At 47.6% G+C, this 19,532-nt stretch overlaps 1 protein-coding gene across 3 annotated transcripts in view; it reads left to right on the top strand.

Annotated features, from left to right (window-relative positions):
- Positions 1–19,532, top strand: part of LOC112543745 (uncharacterized) — a 59,420-nt gene that overhangs the window by 19,108 nt on the left and 20,780 nt on the right. For 2 of the 3 annotated variants that reach the window (XR_012896954.2, XR_012896955.2), the window contains exons 3-8: positions 62–177; positions 4,023–4,073; positions 4,957–5,226; positions 7,131–7,244; positions 7,593–7,784; positions 14,642–14,845. Coding sequence is in view for 1 of the 3 variants with exons in the window: in XM_075904252.2 (XP_075760367.1) it covers positions 5,193–5,226; positions 7,131–7,244; positions 7,593–7,784; positions 8,552–8,669; positions 9,982–10,015 (492 nt within the window). In the remaining 2 variants the exon portion in view is untranslated. Of the gene's footprint in view, positions 1–61; positions 178–4,022; positions 4,074–4,956; positions 5,227–7,130; positions 7,245–7,592; positions 7,785–8,551; positions 8,670–9,981; positions 12,634–14,641; positions 14,846–19,532 lie in introns of those variants that run through there. The other variant, XM_075904252.2, reaches the window with a different exon arrangement.

Raw genomic sequence — 19,532 nt, 5'->3', positions numbered from 1 at the left:
TTTAGTTTGAGGTAGATACTGGATTGCACTTAAATTAAAAAATGGTCTTGTGCTTAAAAAGGTTGGCGACAACTGTTCTAAGGAGCTGCAAAAAAAATACAAACCAATGCTGCCTTAAGTAGCTAGCCATGTTATATCCATGAGTCTGATCTGCTGTATGTTCTTCTCTTCCAGCTGGTAAGTCATCTCAGCTCCTGTTTCCTCTTTAATAGTTCTGAGGGTGGCTAAGTCTCACAAATTCGGGTTCCTCCAGTGACTGCCAGCAGGGGCGGATGAGAGTGCCGCGGGGCCCCAGGCAGCGCCGCGGGGTCCCAGGCAGCGAAATTTCACGGGGCCCCTCCTTTGACACTGCACATGCGCGGGGCCTCAGGCAGCTGCCCCACTCGCCCTGCCCCAAATCCGCCGCTGACTGCCAGGGAGGGGATGTTTATAATCTGTAAATCCTTGAAGAAACACAGTAGGAACCTCTTTCCAGTCTGAAGGGTGGTTTGTTTTTCAGTAATTTATTTACTTTTAAACATTCCTGGAAGAAATTAACTATCTCATTCTCCTTTTCACAATTTGGACCATAATATTTTAAAAAATAACAATAATTTCAGGACTAAGCAAATTTTAAAGAAATTTTTGTTCATCTCTACTAAAGAGAATGTACAAAGCATCAAACTCATGTTTAAGGCTCCAAAACAGATACCTCAAGATTTGGGATTGGAAATACCTTGCTGTTGATTGTTCTAAATTTACAAATAAATCTAAAATATGGCTTTAATTGGTAGGTTATATATTTTTATATAAGAAGCAGGTATACTGTTCCTGTCAGTTAACTTCTAAGGTATCACCTGCAAAAAAAAAAAAAAAAGTTTTCAGATGTATACTCTGGAATAGAATAATGGTTAAAGCTCCTCCCCTATCAAAATCAGAAATGGTACCCCTGCTACTTCTGGACCAGAGGCCGTGACATGCACACGGATAGCAGAGTCTGAGAGATAGGGTGCCACATTGACACAATTTGCTACTAATGGCAAATTATGATGGCTAAGCAATCAAGGGCATACTAGTATGGCAGTTACTTCTACCAGAAGCAAATTGGAGGGCTGCTGCTTGTGTTACTACACAAGCAGACACTAGTGGTGGTGGGGCACCATCAGCATGTGGGCAAAAAAGGAAGCAGAGAGTCTTGGAAGTATGGCCAGCCATGCGGAGTGAGTCAACCCAGTGCCCTCCTCCTGCGCCCTTATCCTCGCCTCCCCGCCCCTTGGCAACACCCCAGTGCCGTCCTCCTGTGCCTTTATCCCCAACTCCCCATCCCTATACGTCACCCCAGTGCCCCTCTCTTGTACCCTTATTCCCACTTCCTCACACAGCAGACTCTGAGAGAGCACCCAAAGACCAGACCACATAATGATCGAAGGCGTCTGGCATGGTTTATTGTTACATGGAGTACAGTGATAGATGTTAATAGACTCTATCGAACCACTACACATGCATACCAACTCAGTCAGTGATATGGGGTGATATGTGAATCCATCACTGCCCCCAGGCTGGAGAAAGACAACTCTTTGGGGTACACTTTTATGGACAGGTACAGGCAAGTTATACATCACTCTTAACATCTCAGGTTGCCACCTTCTGTTGTTGCTTAGTTATCACTCCTTACTTCACACAAGGGGGGTTCAATTACTATCTATCGTGCTGTCAGTTTAGAGACCCTGTCCTGAACCTGCGTAGGTATGCCTGCTATTTGTCAGGAGGAAGTTGGTACCAAGGTGTTCCTTAATGAGGTGTTCTGTTATGACCCCTCTGGAATGTGCTTACAGCCTGTGCCTAGTTCCTCTTAGGTCTGAGTGTTTCTGTAACACCAGCCTGGTTCTTGCCAACTTCTGTGAGCAGGGTCTGCCTCTTGCTCACAGCTTCTCTTTGCATTATATTAGCAAAGTCTTGACCATTGTGACTGGGCCTCACCCAGCCTGTGATACATGGGCCTATGTTTCAGGCCCTCATCCAGACACTGAACAAAATTTTTTTGAATAATATGTGCCTCAGTTAGTCCCATGCACTGCTGCAGGATGGGGACTAACTGGCTAAATGGCAGTTCTGCGGAAAAGGACCTAGGGATTACAGCAGATGAGAAACTAGATAGGAGTCAACAGTGTGCCCTTGTAGCCAACAAGGCTAGCAGCATATTGGGCTGTATTGGTAGGAGCAGTGCTTTTTTTGTAAGAAAAAAGGTATTGGTACTCTAGGGCAAACTTGTTGAGCCAAAAAAAAACCCCAACAACTCCGCGTTAGGGGCCGAAATGTGGTTGTGGCCCCTTTAAGAGCCACAGCGCTATGCTGGGAGCCAGGAAAAAAAAATGCTGCACATCCTGAGCAGGCTTCTGGCAGGAGCTGAGCTGCCCCATGAAAACAGGTGCCGGTATGCGTGGGAGAAAATCCCATTCCCTTTCTGTGGGCTGGGAATATAGGTGACGGTACGCTGTTCCGGACAGTACCGTCACAAAAAAAGCACTGAGTAGGAGCATTGATGGCAGATCTAGGAAAGTGATTATTCCCCTCTACTTGGCACTGGTGAGGGCACAACTGGAGTATTAGGTCTAGTTTTGGACCCCACACTACAGGAAGGATGTGGACAAATTGGAGCATGTTTAGCAAAGGGAAATGAAAATTATTAGGGGGCGGGTCACACATTTTAGGAAGAGAGGCTGAGGGAACTGGGCTTAAGTAGTCCACAGAAGAGACGAGAGAGGAGGGATTTGGTAGCCTTCAACTACCTGAAGCGGGGTTCCAAAGAGATTGGAGAGAGGTTGTTCTCAGTGGTGGCAGATGACAGAACTAGGATCAATGGTCTCAAGAGCAGTGAGAGACATCTAGGTTGGTTATTAGGAAATTTTATTTCCCTAGGAGAGAGATGAAACACTGGAATGAGTTAGCTGGGGAGGTGGTGGAATCTCCATCCTTGGAGGTTTTTAAGTCTCAGCTTGACAAAGTCCTGGCTGGGATGATTTAGTTAGGGTTGGTCCTGCTTTGAGCAGAGGGTTGGACTAGATGCCTCTTGAAGTCTCTTCCATCCCTAATATTTGATGATCCTATGATTCCCAAAATGTATTGGACACTTTGTGTTTGGTAGAATTTCTTTTCTAACAGATGTCTGGGTGAACAATGTCTCCCCCATTACTAACTGTGTGTTGATTTTCTTCTGTTGTTGTTTGCATGACAGTCTAGACCAGTGGTTCTCAAACCTTTTGGCCATCCAACTCAACACAAGTCTTTGGCAGACCACCAGTCAGCCACCTATGATGACAAAATGGGTGCAGGAAGTAAGGTGCAGGTGCTAAGACTGACCTCAACCTGGACACTTCCAGGGATGCTCCCCCGACCTTGCCCCAGGGTCTGCAGTGGATGTTGGTCCCACTGGGTGTAGGAGCAGGCTGAGGGTGGTGGGTCTAGGTGGGAGTGAGGGTGCAGGAGCGTGTGCAAGGAGGATGGAAGTGCAGGATCTAGGCATGAGGGGAATGAGGGGGTGCTTACTTGGCTTTGCACCTCCTGCTGCTCCCAAGTACTGCCTCCGGTGCTCCCATTGGACACAACTCTGGCCAATGGGAACAGCAGGAAAAGACTCCAGACAATGCTTCCTTATGCTGCCATTCCCCCTGCCAGGGGAGGGGGAGTGGCAGTGGCAGTGCATGGAGTCGCTTCCTCTCCCCACAAGCTGGATCTGGCTCACAAGGCTTTGGGACTCCCTACTTGCCTGCAGCGGGAAGCTGGTGCTGGCACTCATACCTCATGGGGGAGGGGAGCTGCAGAGCTGGAGCTCCAGTGTGGGCTCCCAGATGCTGGGGGAGAGGAGCTGAGTCTCAAGCTGCAGCCCACCTGTGAGGCAGCTGCAGACAGCACTTTGAGAACCACTGAGTTCAGGGAAAGAACTGGGTGGAACGAGATTGTGAAATTATTCCTGGTTCTGACATGTCCCCATTTGTCCTTTGTGCTCTTCCAGGCTGCGGCGTAACATTCGGGTTTTATTCCAGGTCATTCCGTCCTTCCAGGGACAGGAAATGGCAGCTGTGGAGCCAGCTGAGGTAGGTATTATTAGGGAGTTGCTGGTGGATTCCTGTTGGAAGGAGAAGGGCAGTAAAATCTGGAGGGGGCACTTCTGGGAAGTAGCCCTGGAGTTGGGTGAGGGCAGGAAGTCAACAGGGTGGAGACAGGGAGGGAGCAGGGTGTGATAAACCTGCTGGAATTTGTTTACTGTGGAATTTAGATCCTAAAATCAGACCCCTGGGTTTGTAGAAGGGAACTGCCTAATCAGTGGAACAGCAAATGACCACCTGGACATGTCTGGGAAAGCTCGCCAGAGTTGCAGGTTCAGGCTCTGATGTTCAAGTTGCACCTCTGTGGACCAGCAACATCCCTGGTCCTATTTGATCTGAGTTAGCCGGATGTCCACTTATCATGGTTGTGGCCAAGTTTTGTGCGGTCCCAACAAGTTTGTTTACAGCCACCGGCCCAGGGTCTTGATGTTCTGTGCTGTTATTTAGCTCTAATTTACCCCTAAATGTCTTCTCAGAGCCCAGTAAGCTGGGTAAGTGTTGGTAATGCTGCTAGACAATATTGACCTCCCCTGATTCAGCAAATTCTCTAGTTCGGCTCCAGTCAGGTCCCGAGGGTGCCAGATTAGAGAGGTTCAACCTGTATTAGCCAGAGGCTGCTGTGAGGTATAAAGGGGCACCCACCAGAGAGGTCCAGGGAGGGGCCTCCCATCAGGTCTCTGGCAGAGGAGAGGGTGTTGCAATTGGCACCAGGGAGCTGTCCCTGGACCCTGGACCCTGAACCCTGCTGGGAGCTCCATCTCCTGAGTCAGCTTCTGGCTAGTCAGCGAATTATTAATGTGAAGACTCCTGCCCTCTCTCTGCTGGGAGGGGTGAAGGGCTCTCCCCACCCTCCTTTTCTCTTTGCTTCCAGGCTCTTCTGATGGGGTGTGGTTGGGACTATGCTGCCTGCCTGCCTCCCAGAGCTTCCATGTGATTGGCCCTTCTCCCCTGTGACTGTTGGGGCTGTGAGTGGGGCAGCAGGCACTGGGGGGGGGGGGGCTCTTGTTCTTCCAGGGGCTGGTGATCTTCGAGGAGGTGGCCGTGTATTTCACCAGGGCAGAGTGGGCTCTGCTGGACCCCGCTCAGAGAGCCCTGTACAGAGCCGTCATGCAGGAGAACTACGAGAACGTGACCTCTCTGGGTAAGGGGCCTGCCCCGCGGTTCTTAGAAGGGGAAATGCAGAGTTAAGATTCACAGTCCCCCTCAAACTTCTGTAGCATCACCACTCCTGTACCGTTGCACAGAGGGGTCTTTCTGGGCCTTCATTTACCTCTCACTGAGCCCTGGAGCCCACTAGCATGGGTGTCATTGGAAAAAGAAGAGAGTTAAGTCCAAAGCAGACAAAGGATTCTCACAAAATTGGATAATTCAGAAATGTCATGATAGCTGAAATTCAGTCTTATTACATGCAGAGCAATGTACATTAGAAAACATACCCGTAATGACAGATACCAAGGGAAGACGTCTAAATCAGTGGTTACCACTCGAGCCTCTGACTCAGTGGGTCTTTGTTCACGATAACTTACACCCAAATAAATGTGTTAGTCTTTAAGGGCATGTCATGTGGGCTACAAAAGGGTTAGGCAAGTTCTTGGAGGACAGGCCCATCAATGGCAATTAGCCAAGATGGGCAGTGATGCAGCCCAATGCCCTCTGACTGCCACATACTCTGAGTGGAATAGGGAATGGGTCACTCAGTACTTAGCCCCTTTTGTTTATTTCATCTGTCATTGGCTACTTCTGGAAGACAGGACTCTGGGACAGACGGACATTGGTCTTACCCAGTCTGGCCACTTTTTGTTCTTACTGGGTTGGCTTTTGCTGATCCAAAGTTCTGAGCTTTACAGTTATTGCCGTATTCTATCCTGCATCTCCAAAGTAGCATGTGAGTCTTCCACCAGCTGACAGTTCCCATGTGACTGCTGTTACTCAGAGAGATCATTAGAACTCCAGTTATGCAAGAACATGTGACAAGTGCAAGGTGATTTTTTTTCAAAAGCTTGTTTTAGGAGGGCTGGAGCTCAGAAAACCATTGGACCAATTAACCCTACCCTGGACAATGTGAATAAGCAGGTCTATACTAAAGCTGGAAGGTTGGCTTAAGGAACACAACTCCAGCTACATAAATAACATAGCTGGAGTGAACATACCTTAAGCTGAGTTTTGGGTCTGTCCCCACAGTGGAAGGCCAATGGGAGAAATGCTCCCATTGACTTCCCTTACTCCTTGCGACTGTGAGGAGTACCGTGGTCGACGGGGACACCACCAGCATTCAGTTTAGTGGGTCTTTACTAGACCTGCTAAATTGAACACCAGAAGATCAACCGCTCCAGTGTTGAGCTCTGTGGCAGAGAAGACAAGCCCTCAGATATGTCCCATCCTTTATTAGTTGTCAAAAATAATTGCCAGTGGCTCAGATACTCTTCAGCCAGTCCATTATGTATTCTTGGATGGATTTCATAGGGCCTGGTGACTTGAAAGTCATCTTTAAAGATTGTTGCTAATTACTCAGAGGTCTCTCCATCAGGGCTCTTAATGCGTTTACTTTGTAGCAAGGAAGATTTTATGTTTGAGATTAGAAAAAAAGCTTTCCAACTGTAACAGAGAGAGGCCTCATGTGTTTCCCCCTCCTGAAGTGCCTATGGGCCTCTCAGTAAAAAGCAGTTCCAGGATGACTTCTCTGGTTGCAGTCTTTTCTTTCTGTGACATGGATTTTAGGAGCCCTTTTGCCCATGTGTGCCTGGCTCTGTGTGTTCCCTGTATACAGGGGCACAGTTAAATTTATCAGAAGAAAATGTCTTGTGCCTTTGAGCACCTGGGGAGCTGGCCTCAGGATTTTACTTCTTTAAAATGAGATGGAGTTAAAATAACACAACTTTTTTGTGTGACCAATGTCTCCAGCTCATCTGATGAAATGGGGTTTACCCACGAAAGCTCATATTATACATGTATTTTTGTTAGTCCCTAACGTGCCACAGGATGACACATTGCTTTTAATGTCCCATGGGTTTACCTGATTTCACTTGTTGCTGTTGTCCTGGGCAGGGTTTCCAGTTTCCAAATCCGCTGTCACCTCCCAGCTGGAAGGAGAGAAAGAGCTACTGTTTGCAGATCTCCAGAGCTCAGAGGAAAGAGATACCCTGAGTGGCAGCTGCACAGGTGAGGGACCATTAAATTGTCAGTGGCTGAAGGTAACAGCTGGGATTCCTACTAAAGCCCTTTTGAGTTCTCTGAGTTTAGGATTGTTCCCAGCTAGTGTCACATCCTCAGGATAGATATTGCTGTTGGCTTCCTACCCATCCTACTTCCTGGCAGTAGCTCCTTCCCCAAACTTCCTTCTTTCTGTATGTTTGCATGGGGACTGGATGCTGAATTAATCCCCTCCTCTCTTCTCCCAAAGGAGGAGTTTGGGGAAATTTAGTCCCTGATATTGTTTCCATCTCCAGCTGTTCTGGCTGCTTCTTCCCCTTTTCCATTCCTGTTTCTGAGGTTTTTGTTTCTGTGCAGGTACGGGGATGGTGAGTGAGACGGTGAAGCAGAATCCCCAGCAGGAAGATGATGTGGAACCACATGGGGCATTACTTCAAAGATATAAAAGGCCTGTGCCCAGAAGTTGTGAGAAGAGCACAGTCTGTAAGAGTCAGCACAAGCCAGCAAAGCTACAGGGAAACCAGCCAGTGCAGAAAACTGGTAAATCAGGTAATTATAGGAGAACTCGCAAAGACCTCAAAGTGACAGCCCAGCAGAGAATCCTCAAAGGAGAGAAAACTAACACATGCTTTGAGTGTGGGAAAAAGTTTGGTACACGTGCACATCTTATTAGACATGAGAGAATCCACACGGGGGAGAAGCTTTGATTGTGGGAAAGCCTTCACTGAGTGCTCAACCCTTATTATGCATCAGAGGACCCACACTGGGGAGAAGCCCTATAAATGCTTTGAGTGCAGGAAAGCCTTCTCCCAGAGCTCAACCCTTATAAACACCTGAGGATCTACACAGGGGAGAAACCCTATGAATGTGGTGAGTGTGGGAGAACGTTTGCTCACGGCTCACACCTTATTACATATAAGAGGATCCACACAAGGGAGAGACCCTATGAATGCTGTGAGTGTGGGAGAACCTTCTGTCAGAGAGCAGCCTTTACTACCCATAAAAGGGTCCACATAGGGGAGAAACCCTATAAATGCTTTGAGTGTGGGAAAGCCTTCACCAAGTGCTCGTCTCACATTAAACATCAGAGGATCCACACGAGAAACCCTATGAATGCTGAAAATGTGGAAAATGCAGCACTTATTTATCATCAGAGAAGCGACAGGAGAGATAAAGATCATAAATATCTTGTCTAGGGCCGAGAAAATAATAGTTTTTCTTTTGTTAAGTCCAATACTGTGAGCTTTAATGAAGCATTTTTTTCACAATAGTCTTTTAGCTCCCTTGGCTGAGTTGTCTGCTTTTCCCTTTTGCAGCTCACACTTCCTTGGGTGAATCCCACAAGTCTTTTGGCCAGCTGTTTTTACCTATGTCATGGAAGTTGAGGGTCCTTCCAACAGAAATATCCATTGAACCAGGAGTGACCTCAACTAGGTAAATGGAGGATAAATCTGTCTAGGCCTTGATTTTACGTGGAGTTAGCTAGCCCAAGTTAAATATTCAGATGTAAAAACAAAGCTATTTTTTCATTTAAAAATAGCCCATGTATAGTAGACAGATAAATTTATTAATTTTCCTCAAGGCCTGTCAAGACCTTCATTATTTTTACTACTCTAAGCAAATTTGAGGGAACCCATTTACACTTTTCCTCCCAGTGCAAAGGGACTTTTAGTCACGAGGTTCCCCCACTACGGATAGATTGTCTCATTCCCAGTTGTTTTCATATGGCACTGGAGTGTGCTGAAAAGCTGTTCATTTTTGTATCATTTTCCTTATTTTAAATATGTGTAAAAAATATCAGAGAGAAGGAGCAGAATTAGGGATGGAGGAAAATGGGTTTGGCTTTTTTCAGCCTCTGTAACACCTGAAGGAGTCCTGAGTTGGCAGGATTCATAAGAAATATAAGAATAGCCAGACTGGGTCAGACCAAAGGCCTGTCTACCCAGTATCCTGTCTTCCGATAGTGGCCAATGCCAGTTCTTCCAAAGGGAGTGAACAGAACATGGAATCATCAAGTGATCCATGCCCTGTCACCCACTCCCAGCTTCTGACAAGCAGAAGCTAGGGGACACCATCTCTGCCCATCCTGGCTAATAGCCATTGATGGACCTATCCTCCATGAATTTATGTAGCTCTTTTTTGAACCCAGTATTTTAACAGGGTTAAAAAAAAGAACTCCCTTCCAAATTGCCCCAGCAATGATTTCTCTGTTTGAGCCATGTAGAATTTGCCGTCTTCACTTTCTGTGCATCCACCTCGCACTGAGTGCTAGGATTCAGTGTTTTCAACCTGCTGCTTGGAAATCACTTTATTTCTTTTATTGTATAACATAGTAAATTAGGGCCTTAGACGAAAGTGTTAGAAATCTGAAAAGGGAATTTGAACATCTCTCAGATGCTGTGAAATCCTTTGGAATCCAACTCTCAGTTTCCAAATGTTGGGAAAGTCTCTTGTAGGATTTTCCCTACTGAGTTGGGATTGTTTGCAGATGGAGGTCTCCCTCCGAGCAATAGGGTGAGGGGCTGTTCTCTCTGCTTGGGTGGGTGGAGCCAGACCAAACTTACTCTGCCCCTGGGAGTGGAGGGGTAGAGCAGGATGTATTAGAGGTGGGTCCCCTAGCTCAGTTGATGCAGCACCAGGGAAGGAGCCAGACACAGGTTGCTCCCTGTGGACTCTGCTGCTGAGTCAGGGAAGGAGGCAGATGTGCTCTTCTTACTGCTGTCTACTGACCCTGCTGTCACACCAGATGCTGCCCTGGATCTGGAGACGCCCAAAGCTGAGGAGGAGCTGGAGCTAATGGGTCCCTCAGTGGCCTGGAGAAACTGAGGGACCCTGATCTGGAGCTTGGGTAGAAAGTGGCCCAAGGGGTTTGGATTGATGATCAGATGGTCAGTGTGTGATGGGAGGTTCCCCATTGACCTAATGGCAGGACACCAGTGTCCCTTGTAAGCTGGGCACTTGAGCGGCCTGTCAGGAGAGATTCCAGTGCCCCTGGCTGATTAGCAAAGCACCGACAGCGAGGTGTGTGCTTCTACTGGGGGTGCACATCCTCAATGCCTTCTGCACATAACAGAAATAACATAACATAAATTCTGCACATAACAGAATTTATTCTGGGCATGGACGAAAAACATCTGCACATGGATGGAACAGTGCAGGACACCCCCCCACACACACTTTTAGAACCCTGGGCTGGAACTCAGCAGAGGCAGCTGGATTGTCTAGTGCTATGAAATTGGATGTATCTTATATCTCTCTATCATGTGGGGTTTTCTTTTTTGAGGGGCATTTGATCACATCACCAGATATTACTTTGCCATATCGTAGCTCAGATCTATTGGGGACTTTTCAAAAATCACTAAACTCTAAAATAGTGATTTTTTTTAAAAGTTTTGTTATTGCTTTTTCTCACCCCCTCCATACCATAATGACCAGAAACTTCCAAGTTCAGGAGAGAATGCTGAAAGCTATTGGACAGTCCACCAACTTCTCCTTACTCTCCGGTCTGAACCATTTGCACAATTTGGGGTGTGCTGTTGTTCACTAGCTGACATAACTGGATACAATCATAGTTTTGTTCAGTTGTTTAGGTGAATATTGTCTCATGATACAGGGAGATAATGCCACAATAAGGAACAAGGAGCAGGATAAAAGGTCCATGTTTTTTTTCTCTGAGGCTGTACCTCTGTGTTCATACCCTTCTGCAAAAATTGTTGTATAAGGCATTTAAAAATTAATAATCTGTGGATCAATTTATACAATGGCAAAAGGCACATAACCATGTTATATGTAAAGTAATAAACACAAGCTGAAATCATGATTAATATTATGTTAGCCAGATATATCTGGGGAGTCCAAAAATGGTCTCTCAGAGAGAAAAGGCAATTGACACTCAGCGAGGTGCAAACAAGACTCCTTAGCCATTGTCTGCTCAGTGGCTATCTTTTGGCAGGGGGGGTTGCTACTAAGAAGAGAACTGGCAGGCATTGTGCACAGCCCCAGAGTCATGGTTTGCCACCTTTGCCTCCTTGTTCGCCTGCCTCAGGGTGTGGCCACACTACTGAGTTTTGTTGACACCCAAAAGTAGACACAACCAAACTCTTCAGAGGGGGTTCACACTTGCTCCCTCTGACCACAGATCATGTCCACATTGGAAGCACCATCATCAAAAGTGTGAGCAGTACACTGAGGGTCTGTATCCTGCAGGGCAGAGTTGTGGGAAGGCATAGCCGATCCCTGCACATCTTGGGATTCCCACCGAGTTCTCCCAAAGCTGCCTCAGCTGCTGGGAATGGAGCTCTAAGCTCTCCATGCTGAGGAATGTCAAAGCAGCACAGCAGCTAACCCTGTCCCCTACCCACTGCTGTGCTCCTAGCAGGGCAGAACAGGAGCATTCCAATGATTTGCTCTTTGTTTGTTCCCCAAGCCTGTCAGACACTTCCTGGAGCTTTGAGAAGGGAGGGGCACATGCGAGCAGGCAGCAGAGATCAAAACACTGAGTAGAGCGGTATGGGCAGGCATTGTGGGATGTTGGTAGAAGCCAATTCTGTCAATAAAACAAACAGCAGCAGCCACACTGGCTCTTGTTGACAATAAAGGGAGGGAAAAGACAAGTCTCTGGTAGGGCTGAGAGTTTTTTGTTGCCTAAACTGAATGTTTTTCCTGACAAAAGTCACATTGCAGTGTAAACACTCTCCGGCTGTGTCTACACTGGCATCCCTTCCGGAAAAGGGATGCTAATGTAGCACTTTGGAATAGGCAAATCCGCAGGGGATTTAAATATCCCCTGCGGCATTTGCATTAACATGGCTGCCGCTTTTTTCCGGCTTGGAGATAAGCCGGAGAAAAGCGCCAGTCTAGATGTGATTCTCCAGAAAATAAAGCCTTTTCCAGAGGATCTCTTATTCCTACTTGCCTATTCCAAAGTCTACATTAGCATCCCTTTTCCGGAAAGGGGTGCCAATGTAGACACAGCCTCCCTGTTTTATCAACAAAAAGCAGATTTTGGTGACAGAACTGGGTAGCACAGGCATGCCCTGCCAGCCACTTTTCCTTTGCTTTACACTGTGTCCTGCTCATACCCGCTTTCCATACAAGCCATGAGAAATCTGCTTGTAGATATAGAAATTCCTATTGCTGGAGTGCAGGTGGGCCTGAGCAGCCTTCTCTTAAGAGCAGATCTAAGAGTTCTACATTGGACCCAGCAAGAGATAGTTTGCCCCATGGAACTGCTGTGGCTAGCTGGGAAGCTGTTTCAAAAATGCCCCATCCTTTAAAGAGAGAGGAGCAGAGGGTCATTTATCACTCAGCAGGGCAGCAGAGCTGAAATGCTGACCAGAGCCGTCTGGATGGGCATTAAGGAACACATCTTGGAGGCCATTTACAGTGACAAAACCAAGCACGGGGTCTACGCTGATACTTTGCCACAAAAAATCTGTTACGTGTCATCAAGGTGGTTTTATTTTGCTGCCAAAACAAGGCAGTTTTGCAGCCAAAAGTGGCACTGCAGTCTACTTTTCCACTGTTTTGCCTTTTCCTAATGAAACTCTCCACTATTTGCATGGGCTTAGTAATCAATTTCTTTCTTTTGTTTGTAATCATTTATTACTTTTATGCCTCCTTCCCTTTACTCATTAAATCTGTCTCTCTGTAGTTAATCAACTTGGTTTTTTCTTGTCTCTGAGCCATTGCTTGTCATTGCTCTACCCAGGCAACCAAGCTTTATGGGCCCTGGCACAGGCATGGGCTAGAGTAGCACAGGTGCTTATGAACAGGAAATGGAGGCAGCAAATCCCAGTTAATCCTAGCCATGAAGGCTGGGGAAGAAAGAGAAGCAGTTAGAGTGATTCCCACTGCACTGAGAACAAAAATAACTTCTTCAGTCCATGAAGAGGCTGATTTGGGAATAAAGAAACCTTGGTTAGGTTGCAAGCTGCTGGCTAGTGGCCACATATGAGCCTTGATGTGAAATAATTTGCAAAGAACTTCCTGCCCTGTGCAGCCAATAATGCAGATGTTGGAGTAATCACTGGGCTTCCGCAATAGCAGAGAATAGAAGGGGCCTTGGCCTCAGATACAACCCAAATCCAGCATCCCTTTTCCAAGCACAGCCTGTGCACTAATTGGGCAGGTAATTATCATGGGGGAGGGGGCATTTCAAAAGAGAACTGACTCATCCTGGTGCAATGCAGTCCTGGGGCCATTACTGAAGGGATTTGTGAAGCATTTGGGATTAAGCAGAGATTGCGCAGAGCAGGACACCTTCCTCATGCTGGCCAGGTTGAACAGTCGAAGCATACCCCACAGCCCTTTGGGGCAAAGCTGTGAGTCTGCAGTGGAGGAATGGGGCCAGAGACTGCCATGGATTTTGATGACCATAAGTGGCTTTGTGGCCTCTCAGGGAGTTTCCATATTCAAGGCAGTGACTGGAAGAGTGGTCTGCCATCCAGAACAATGGGACAGATGGGAGAGCGCCCCAGAACCTGCAACCCTAGGGCCCTCCAGACAGCGAGTGCAGGAGCTGTTATACTGTATTGCTAGTACCCATGGGTCGGCTGCTCTGCCCAAGGAGCCAGGGTTTGAAAAGGGGATAAAGGGATGGGGCCAAGCTTCAATCCCCAAAGAGTAGTTAGGGGACATGGTTAAGCACTGGCTGGATAAAGAAGGAGCCCATGCACTTAGTCCAGCCTGGGCAGGACCTGTGAGACGCTGCAATAAAGCAAGTCCCAGCTAGAAGGCCAGTTGGAGATGGAGACCACCCTGAAATGCTTCCACTCCGTATAGCTGAAATGGTAAAAAAGGGTCCCCAGCAGCACAAGCCACACAGGAAGGCTCCTTGCACCACTCAGCAGTTGCTCCTGAACAGCTGTTACCAGGCACAGCAAGATGCACCATTGGGGAATTTGAAGATCAGATTAGACACACACCTGTCAGCGATGGTCTAGAGATGGAGCTTGGTCCTGCCACAAGGGCAGGGGACTGGACTAGACGACTTCTCGAGGTCCCTTCCAGTCCACGATTCTATGTTTCTATTAAACAGGGGTCTCAAATGCCAGCCCCTGGGAGAGTAAGAGGAGTGGGGTTGGTGTCTGAGCTAGGAGGCGTAGCTGCTGCTTGAGGACCTTCTGCTTTAATGTGTTTCCTCCACTGGTCACAGACAGTGCTAGAGAGACTGTATGGACTCTCTTGTTCAGTGTTCAATGGTCCTGATATCATGTGTGATGGGGCAGCATTTCCTCCCAGCCTGTTTCAGGTTCCCCCCATGAATAGCTGACAATAACTAAGAGCTGGGTGCAGCCTCAAGAAACTGACCAGCTGAGGTCACACCAGAGAGGCAGAAGGCAGCAGAAGATGACCACAAATGGCCACAGCTGGAGGGCAAAGCACACAAATGCATTCTTCCCCAGGTAGTGAGTGGAACAGCAGCTGGAGGACAAAACGAGCAAGTGCATTCTTCCCCAGGAGGGAGGTGAACTCACATGGCTCCACCTCTGAACCAGGGTTCTCACTGACCAAGGACTGTCCCCGAGTGGGGTGAGAGGACATAAAGAAGGAGCTTTGGATTGCAGAACTCAAGAATCAGACAGAAGACAATGTCTCACACGCTCTGGGTAAGTGTCCTGCTCACTGTTTGATGATTATGAATCCTTCTTGTGGTATCTTCCCTAATTAATGTCAGGTGATGTCTCTCCTTTTATTAAACATTTCTCTTCCACAGACACTGTGCCTGCAAGAGGGGCAGTATTGCCACTCAGCGGTGCCTGGGGTGGTGTGTGATTTTTTTCCAGGTTACAGGCTGGGGCTTGAGTGGATTACGTGGTCTATTGTTGAAAAGAAATCCCTAGCTATTGTACCCAGCCCTGAGTGCTGTTGGCTCCACCTAGCACAAGGGTTACACATGCAAATTAAGAAAGTAGGGTAAATATTTTGTTACTAACTGTTTGTGGAACAGAGTACTCAGCAGGAGAGAGAAGACTGTGAGCACCTATTTTAGCTACAGCTAATATACACATTAGTAAGGCTATTGGTTAATCTCAGCTAATCCAAGATAACTTGATTACAAAAGAATTGCAATTAATTGCTGTGTTAATCACCTGTTAAGCAATACTAGAATATCATTTTAATTTCTTATAAATATTATGGATATTTTTTCAATTTCACTTAAACATAAAGGCTGTGTCCAGACTCAGGGTTTTTTTCGAAAAAAGTACCCTTTTTTCGAAAAAACTTCACCTGCGTCTAGACTGCAGCCGCGTTCTTTCGAAATTAAATCGAAAGAATGCGGCTTTTCTTTCGACGGTGGTAAACCTAATTCCACGAGGAAGAACGCCTTCTTTCGAAAGTGCTCTTTCGAAAGAAGGCGTTCTTGAAAGCAAACAGGCTTTTTAGAAAGAGAGCATCCAGACTCACTGGGTGCTTTCTTTCGAAAAAGCGGCTTGCTTTTTCGAAATTCCGCGTGCTGTCTAGACGCTCTTTTTCGAAAGAGCCTCTTTCAAAAGAGGCTTGCAGTCTAGACATAGCCAAAGTGAGCTCCGGACACTAGAACTCTCTATTACTATTTTGATCACAACTATTTGTACTGTAAGAAGGTAAAGAAAAGATTTCAGATCCCTGGATGCAAGTACTGCAGTGTAATGTGCTGAGAGAGCACATCATGCAGTTATAATGTTTTTACATAACCACGCTTGAGAACAAAACAACGTAAAACTTCAGCACCTACAAGTCCACTCTTGTTCAGTCAGGCACTAAGACACACAAGTTTGTTCACATTCGCAGCAGAGATTGCTTGCTGTTGCTTGTTTGCACTGACACCTCACAGTGGGGGGGGAGGGTGGTTTGGTTCTCTGGGCTATTTACAGGTTAGTGCTAAACATTCATCAGCCACTTTAGGCTTTGTCTTGTAGATTTCACCATCTATTCTTTATCACAACTCTAGTGTGACACATTGATTAAAGGTTGTCAGCCCAACTGCTCCCTTGGCCCATACAAAGCTGCCCCTCTTATGGCCTCTCTTTTTATACTTTGATACAAACCCCTTTTGTCTTGCAGGCCAGATGCTGTTAGCTGCCACCCTTGTCCTTGTACCTGTGCATTCCAACAAAACAGCCACTGTCCTGCTGTCCCATCCATAAGTTACAAGGAGCTGGTGTGTTCCTGTGCCAGTGCTTATGAATGGGTTTACATAGTTGGAGAGATCAGTGTGTGTTTTGGTACCATCCTCTCTGGTCAGGAATATGTTGACCTGACCTAGTGTGCTGTAGTTTTGCCAACGCTGTGTCTCCTGTTTCACTGCCTTTGTTCATGTTCATGCTGCTAGTAACGTGTAGGCTCCCAGCAGGCCCAATGTTCTCCTTTTTTATATTTGAATGGAGAGGATGTTTATCCATCACACCAGAAGAATATAATGTATGACGTACAAATGACCCAGTGAGCCAAAAACTGTTGCTTGGCCATTTTGTTTACTTTCCTGTACATTCATTCTCAACATGTCCAGTTGACTGCACATTTCTTCATACTATTTGTGCACAGTCTCCTTCAGCTTGATGAGGTGTGTACTAAGGAACTGGGAGAGGCGTTTATCACAGTGAGCCCTACATACAAGGCTAAACCAGAAATCTGGAGAAGTCACGTGATAGATGAGGCCTTGGCTTGTACAATATAAGGAGATATACCATCTCATAGAGCTGGAAGGGACCTTGAGATCATTGAGTCCAGACCCCTACCCTCAGAGCAGGACCAAGCACCATCCCTGACAGATTTGCCCCAAATCTCTAAATGGTCCCCTCAAGGATTGAGCTCACAACCCTGGGTTTAACAGGCCAATGCTCAAACCACTGAGCTATCCCTACACAGTGCTGTCTAGTGGGGTTATGGGCCATCCTGACTGCTGGCTGTCACCGTCTGGTAAGCATTGCTGGGCAGGAGCAGCTAACTTCTCCCTTCCCTTGGATTAGCCTCAGCCCTTGTGGCCACCTCCTGGGATTGTAATGTCAACAAGATCCTGGAACAGTGTAGCTGCTGCCTTCTGGGTCATCCTCTCAAGGGACACTAACCAATGTATAGGCAGTCCCCGGGTTACGTCAGTCCGACTTAAGTCGGACCCCTAGTTACAAACTGGGGGGGGCCCGCTAGTGCGGGGTGCCTTCCCCACTGTTGCCACCTCTGGTGGCGCGGGTGGCCCTTCCCCCCAGCAGACCAGGGAGATGTGGAGCTAGTGCCCCCCCCCAGCAGACCAGGGAGACGTGGGGGGCTACTGTGCCCCCCCCAGCAGACCAGGCTTTTCTCGCTGTGGAGGACGCGGGCGGCGGGACCGCTGAGACGTGCCGCAGTCCCGCCGCCTGTGTCCTCCGCGGCGAGAAAAGCCGCTCCGCGTTTCCCTGGTCTGCTGGGGGGGGGGGGCGCAGCTAGTGCGCCCCCCCCCCAAGCAGACCAGGCTTTTCTCGCCGACGCCTGGGGTAGAGCAGCTGGGGGGCTGCCGGGTTGGTCCCACAGTGCCGAGGTGCGGCGCTACTGGACCAACCCAGCAGCACCCCAGCTGCTCTGCCCCAGGCGTCCCCAAGTCAGCTGCTCCTGAAACTGACCAGCGGCTGACTACAGGAAGCCTGAGGCAGAGCTGCTCTGCCCCGGGCTTCCTGCAGTCAGCCACTGGTCAGTTTCAGCAGCGGCTGACTTGGGGACACCTGGGGTAGAGCAGCTGGGGTGCTTCTGAGTTGGTCCCCACAGTGCCGAGGTGCGGCGCTGCAGGGGCCTACCCGGCAGCGTCACAGCTGCTCTGTCCCAGGCGTCCAGATTCAGCCGCTGTTGAAACTGATCAGCAGCTGATTCCAGGAAGCCCGGGGCAGAGCAGCGGCTGAATCTGGACGCCAGTTCCGACTTACATACAAATTCAACTTAAGAACAAACCTACAGTCCCTATCTTGTACGTAACCCGGGGACTGCCTGTATCACACATTGCTGTGCCGGGCTTCAGAACTGCCAACCTGACGCTGAATCAGGTCATTTGGAATGAAATGGGTCTCCATTAGCATGCACTGTCACTGACTTCAGATTGTGCCTGGACCTAGCAAGGAATTTGGCAAAACATTGCCGCTTTAACATCCCTTTTGATGCACACTGAGGTCAATGCCAGGTAACTGTTTATTATTAATAAGGCTAAATGATGTTCCATTGTCAGTGTTCCCCAATGAGTTGGTTATGGTAGTTCTTTGTAATAATCATAAGCAATACAAATAATTTCTTTACCAATTAGTTTTTTTCTTGCTTTCCTATTGTTCCTATTATAATTAGTGTTAATTTTTACTTGTGTTGGATTTAACTTTCCAGCAATGCAATGAACACTGTAAAAGAGGTACCATTTCTTCAGTAGCCAGATCCTTAATACCACGGGATTACATGTTCAGAGGCACTTTATGCTGCTTGGTGGTGGTCAAAATAGTTAATGTGGTGGTATTTGATTTTTCTCTCACTCGTCTGTCTGTCTGTCTGTCTGTCTCTCTCTCTCTATAGAGGGGCTGGGGATTATGCAGATGGACCTGGAAGATGGGGGAGGTGAAGACAGGGACAGCAGGAGCCCCCACCATGTTGGGCTGATACCAGGATCCCCAGCCACCCTGCCCTGACAGGGGTAAGGCTGCGCTTTCTAATCCCACGCCGGATTGCCTAGCAATGGGCCATGTCAGATGAACACTGCATGGTTTTTCCCCAAGTAAACTAAAGCAGTGTTTCTCAACCTTTTTTTATAAAGTACTCCTTATAAAAAACAATAAGTACTCCCAGTACCTACAGTTTTCAGAGAGACACATTTTTTTTCCCTACCATTGCAACACATTTGTTTAAACAACTTAATCATAGCTGGGCAGGCGATGAAATTTTTGGGTGTAAAAAGTAGAAAAATAAGAAAGCGCTGTAAAACTTAAAACAAAAATTCAGTTTTCTCCAAATTTCAGGTGTTGATGTACCCCCCAGGCTTCTCTCTCATACCACTTGTTGAGAAACACTGAACTAAAGAACAACTTCAGCAGCACATTTACAGTGTGAAAAAGCTAACATGAGAGAGTGCTGTGGGTTTGCAGGGGTCCCTCCTCCTTTGGGTCAATGGGGGGGAGGGGGAGCCTCCTCACCTCACCATGACAATGGGCACCACCAACAGCAAGGGACTTCGCAGAGCAGGAAATAGTCAGGCTCTGTCCCTTAGGCCCAGCAGAGGACTCAGGGTCTTGGAGCATAGAGCATCCAACATTGTAAAAGCTCCTGCCCCTTGGAAAGACAGTACAACAAAGAAGCTGTGGGCTCTGGTTG

The sequence above is a fragment of the Pelodiscus sinensis genome, chromosome 20, assembly GCF_052426305.1.
Source record: "Pelodiscus sinensis isolate ZL-2025 chromosome 20, ASM5242630v1, whole genome shotgun sequence".
Taxonomy (NCBI): Eukaryota; Metazoa; Chordata; order Testudines; family Trionychidae; genus Pelodiscus; species Pelodiscus sinensis.
Note: the sequence above shows the minus strand (reverse complement) of the source record. Positions and strands in the feature narration are given on the sequence as shown.